Below are 5,668 nucleotides of genomic sequence, written 5' to 3'. Positions count from 1 at the left end.
GATGTGACTTCATCTTGAAGGGGAAAAAGAATAATGCCACAAACTACAAAAGCAAGTTTAAAAGTTCTTGCCATATGATACACCATGACATAAACAACAACAAAATAAGCTATGTCATCCTGATTCAGGGAAACACATCCTCTTTTTACTCTACACTGAGGAAATGACAGCTAGAACAGTACTTTTCTGAGCATCACATATCAAAAATCATAGACAAGGTCTTGCTAACTGATAAGAATAACTCAGGAAATAGTCGTGGGTAGAACACCTGAATTTAGAGGAAGAAGGAAACACAGATACCTCCAACTATCTTCGAATGATAAAAGCAAATGTGACAGGTGTGATTTAAAAGAAAAGTCGAGAAATATTTGAAGACTATAAATTAAAAAATTAAAGAATTAGTTAGCACGCTATGTAGTAGGAATGGGGAATGAAAAAAGGGTTATCAAGAGGGTCAGGGAGCTGGAGCACATGGCATAAGACAAAAGGCTGGGGGAGCTGGGCCTGGGCCTTCTTCAGCTGGAAGAAGAGCAGTCTGTGGTGGTGTCCAACTGCTGCCCTGCGGGGTGTCATAGAGGAGATGGCAGCAGGCTTGTCTCAGAGTGTTCTCCAAGCTGCATTGCAAAAGGACAAGAGGCAAGCGATGTAAGTTGCAGCAAAGGATGTTTTCCAAGCAGGTAAAAGGAAATTTTTTCAGGATGAGGGCTGTCAATGTGAACAGGTTGCACAGCGAAGTTGTGGAGCCTTAGAGATGTTCTAGTTTACCAACTGGACACAGGCCTGAGCAATCCGGTATAAATTTTTCCGTGCTCTGAGCACAGTATTGGAGCAGCTGACCTCAAGATCATCATAAATTACCCTGCGATTCTGTAGTTTGTAGGTGAAAGTTTCAGTTACATATCGGGAGGACTTCAAAACAACTCGATGTTAGGCTTGCCACACCCTGGAGAAAGTTTACAGAACAGCCCTGAAAATCTTCCTGTTCACATCATTTTCTCCACAGAACACCTCCTTCTCAAAGAAGCTGAGCCCAGGCTTGCAGGATCAGGATTACATCACACATAAACCATATGGGTGAAGAAATTTAGAGAAAATCAATTACAATCAATTTTTTACTGTGACTCTTGAAAGCACCACCTCGCCATCAGAAGCAATGAACAGAGCAAAACTTCTTCCCAGATTTCTCAGCAAGCTGCTGAGAACCAGCATATGCTGAACATTTCTGCCGGTGTTTTTTTTTAAAGTGCCATCTACTAAAATTCATACAAGGCTGCTTCCTGCTTCCTTTGCAAATTGCTCTGTCTTGCAGCATAAGGGCTAGATATACAGCACAGTAAGTCAATAGAAAGACTCTGAGTAACGCTGATGAACTGTTTTTTCAAGCTCTGAAGTAGACTGTATTCTGAAACTTGTCCAGTCTATGTTTGTGCCTCCGGCCATGGAGCACATCTAGCTAGAAACTCAGAAACAACATACAGCTTTCCAGCTCCAGAGAACACGTCTGAGAGTCCAGGGGGAAGTGGCTGAAGTCCATATTGCACATCGCTGTCACTGTGATCCTAGAAGTCAAAAATGAGAAAGTTTGGTTTCTATGAGGAGGAATGAAGGGAGAACTTTCTCACAGATAAATCATTCTGCAGTTTTAACGCCAGCAATTATGTATAATGCTATCATAAAATCCCCAGAAAAATGCCTACTGACCCTTCAAGTCTAAGCAAGACAGATTATACACAGAAACTCCGAAGGGATATGTAGTATCAATATCTATCAAGGAACTAAAGGACTATCTTGGATATTAGAGTAATACTAATATCAGTACAGAAACTGCCACTGTGGTTTATATCCAACTATTTGCCTACAAGGAAACAACAGAAAATAACTTCACGGTTTGTATCAGAAGGTTCCCTTATGTCCAATCTGATTAATGTTTCCCCGTTGCTCAGTTCCCTCCATAGTCACTCCAACGATGACCCAAGCCTGAGGAACATGACCATCCTTATTGCAAGCCACACAATTCCTCCAGTATAGATGTTATTAAGGCAAAAGCAGTTTCTTTTAGTCCTCAATCAAATTCTTTTAATCTGGGGAGTGTATTTCTGGAGCAGGGGATGTAAAATGGGTGCAGCTGTTTTTCAACAAGTGAGATTTTCCTCCGTGAAGTTCATGTCTTAGCTAAAGAGCTGCAACAATCACAGCTCCAGTTTTCAAATGAGTCTAGTTGTGTGCAACATTATGTAACGAGTCTTCCAGGGGGTCAGTGAACTTTCTCTTGGGGACGGATTTGCGGTGGAGCTCCCAATTTTGTAGGGGCGAATCAGCTGTGAGTCATCGTTTCAGAGGCTGACTTACGTTAGCCGTGACCAGCTTCCAGATTCATTGCAGATGTTGATAAAGAACGTCTCTTCCATTCAAAGGATTGCGATTCAAATCCTGCTCTGACCTATGCACTCATTGTCCCTGAAAAGCACACACTGTTCATTTCTCACTATAAAACAAGAGCAAAATCTCACTATATGAGCAAAACTCAGAGAATCTTTTGGGGGTTATGTTCCAGAAGGTGTGCCGCAACAACCACCTTCTCTAGTTCCGTGTAGCATTTAAGCACTGCATAACTCGGTCTCATTACAATGTGCTTTTTCTTTCCTCGAGGTCACCTGAACAGTGACACAAACAGTGGTCATTAAAAATTAGTTAGTCAGGGACAGCACAGAAACTCAGCTCATCGATAAGGTATTCCTCAACTAGAGGTACTCAGTGTTCAGGTTGCCTTGAAAGCCCAAGGGCCAAATGAGAAATGAAATATCCTCAGCTCGGTGCCAACCCCAAGCGGACATCTCAAGACAGCTGGAGGTATTTCCAGCTCCAATAAACATTCATGTTTGGTCAGCCAGATCATGTTCTGAGTGCCCTAAACACCACAGCCCCAAATATCATGCAGATTCTCATTCTCCTTGGATTTTACATACCAAATTATCAATTTAACTCGTGGTCATTTGTGGCTAACTCACATCCTTCTCTCTTGTGGGTGGCAATAGAAAGTCACATCACCTCCTCAACAGCTCACAGACAATTTTGAAAAATACTCTGCACGTGGGCAAATGAGCAGATCTGAAGAGAGCCGAAGTTTGCCATTATAAATACTTGTTCCTTCACTTGGGTTGTTGAGCACTGCTCAAAGTGACATGTTGCTGGCTTCAGCACACAAGAACTGTGGGGGGTGAGCAATGGACATTCAGTCTGTCGAGAAGGTCCCTATCTTCCCCTTGCTCTTCTCCCCTCAGCGCTGACCCAAGCTTACATCTAACCTCCTTTTTAATTTTTCTTTCTCCTTCTTGTCTCTCTTGCTACATGGCACCGTCATCCTCATCCAGTTCTAATAAAATACACAGCGTGCTTAGGTGCTTAGTTAACGTGTGGATGATCAGACCTTTCATGCAATAAAGGGATTTATTAAATGGGTTCAGAACTGGGAAAGCGTTCCTAAGTGTTTGGTCAAGATGGGATTTTCATCACTAAGACCAGGCAAAATAAAGTGGTGCATACTCTCCTTCTTATACACACACACACACATTTCTTCACGGTTTTAATAATTTGTCCAGCTTTTTTTTTTTTTTTTGTAAATTCAACAGAATTATATTTGGAGTACGAACTTCAGAGCCCCCTGGTTCATTGCAATATTGTCCTACTTGGGACAGTGTCCTCACCCATTGTGCTCATTCTTCAAAGAGAAATAGCCTCCTCAACCACCCTTGAGAGAAAACCTTTCCTAGTTTTTGAGATTTTACCATAGCTGAAGTGAATGAGTTCCAGAAAGATCCTAGAACAGAAATCCTTGGCCACAAAACGTTCAAAGATACACTGAGAGAGTATGTTTTCTGTCCTGGAGAAATGTCCTTTTGTCAGGGCTCTCGAGCTTTTCTCTTCCAGCAGTGTGTTTTTCACCGCATCTTTTTGCATTCTTCTGAAGTAAACGGAATCTGCGGGGATGCTGATGCGAGCAGCCGTAAAGGTAGCCTGGTTAGAAGGGGGAAACTGCTGAGCAAAATGTCTGCTAAAAATATTGACAGAAAAAGGCCTGCCAGCCGAGGAACCAGACATGCCCTTGGGAAGTGCAGCTGGCCTCTTTGAAGTGAAAATGGGGCACCTAGAAACTGGAGACGTCCTGAGATACCGTTGATAAGCACAATAGAAGGGATTGTAAAGGCAATTTCTTGTCTGATTAAGGTGGCAAATGATTTGGAAAATAAAAATTGGCCTGAAAGAACAGAAAACTTCATAATCTATTGGCCATTGCAGGTGAAAAACAGAAATTAAGTGCACCTATTGGCTGCTCAAAGTGCTATTGTCAATGTTGGTGTATTTTTCTAGCAGAAATTGGAACTATGAAAATATGCTACTCTCTCTGGGAAACAGCAGCCGAAACCCAGCTGCAGTGTTATCGTGTGGGAAATACTATCTCTACTGGCCTTGTTTGTTAATTCTAACCACAACATTCACCACGTGGGGACTAACCCCTTTTATCCAATTATAGTGCTTTAAGAGCTGTGTGCTGTCTGTGTAACAGAGACACTATCCAATCACCATGTAGTTAGTCGAGTGGACAAGAGTCTATAAATTGGGATGTAATGTAAACAATAAACGAGTCTCGCTACACACCACATTGGCGTTCGAGCGATTCGTCCCTGCTCTGGATACGAGCTCTGTTTCATGTCGCGACAATCCTATACCCTCTTGTGTCTCTGTGATGTAAGGAGGACATAATTTTTATCCGAAAAGAAGCCTCCCATGTTGCACATACTTTTCCATTCCTAAACAGGTTGAATGCACTGCATGAACTTTCTACCAGCTCTTGGGCTCTCAACGGGGACACCTGGCTGACTCCAGACTCTGCTACACCGAGCATCTCTGAAGTGAGACTCTGTCTGTTGTCTCACCAATCCCCCTCTGGGCCCACTTCTGGAGTTGCTTCTCCTGATTTGGTTCACTTGATCATAGTATCACTTGACACCAGTATGATACATCCATACGAGCAATCTACCACAAGTATACCCGCTGTTACGCTGTCGATGAGTTGCTCCACTAATGACAAGTTTGTAGTAACCTCTAGCAGTATGTACCTAGTTAGTTATTGCTATTATTGGCTGTTGCTGAGTGATTGACTCATATGATATTATTGATCCCTGACAGTAATTTGCAATAGCATTACATATATGTTCAACTATTAACCACAGGTATACTTGCTAGTGGTAATTTTGTGGTAGTTTCTTTACTAGTGGTGATTTCTGTGGTATTTTTGGTAGTCTGTAATAAGGTAGAGAAGTTTAGAGGATTAAGCCTCCGTGTCCTTGTGTATTGCAGAATCCTGCAAACCCACGGTCACGATCTGTGTACGCCCGCAGGCTGTGTACCCTTTCAGGTCACAACAGGCATGCCTCAGGATTCTTCCAGCCGATGAATCTAGAAAACCAGGGACTATAGGGCACCTTTAATGCTGCCATTTCAGCTTCAATAAACGTAAATCTTTACATCAACATGTGAATGCCAACCAAAAAAAAAAAAAAGTTTTTTTTAGACCAACGGGAAGCAAAATAGGATAATTATAGAGGTCACCATCTGGTATACCAGCAGCTTCCAGTTTAATCACACATTGACCCTGGGACAGACATTC

At 42.3% G+C, this 5,668-nt stretch overlaps 1 protein-coding gene across 1 annotated transcript in view; it reads right to left on the bottom strand.

The window, feature by feature from the left end:
* The window catches only part of GABRR2 (gamma-aminobutyric acid (GABA) A receptor, rho 2), a 38,478-nt gene that overhangs the window by 6,944 nt on the left and 25,866 nt on the right, over positions 1 to 5,668 (bottom strand). Inside the window, exon 5 of the mRNA XM_010139204.1 lies at positions 1,478 to 1,559. Within this exon, the coding sequence (XP_010137506.1) occupies positions 1,478 to 1,559 (82 nt within the window). The remainder of the gene's footprint in view (positions 1 to 1,477; positions 1,560 to 5,668) is intronic.

Source organism: Buceros rhinoceros, unplaced genomic scaffold (genome assembly GCF_000710305.1).
Source record: "Buceros rhinoceros silvestris isolate BGI_N320 unplaced genomic scaffold, ASM71030v1 scaffold1377, whole genome shotgun sequence".
NCBI classification, from domain to species: domain Eukaryota; kingdom Metazoa; phylum Chordata; class Aves; order Bucerotiformes; family Bucerotidae; genus Buceros; species Buceros rhinoceros.
The sequence above is the reverse complement of the archived record's forward strand: the minus strand, read 5'-3'. Positions and strand labels throughout refer to the sequence as shown.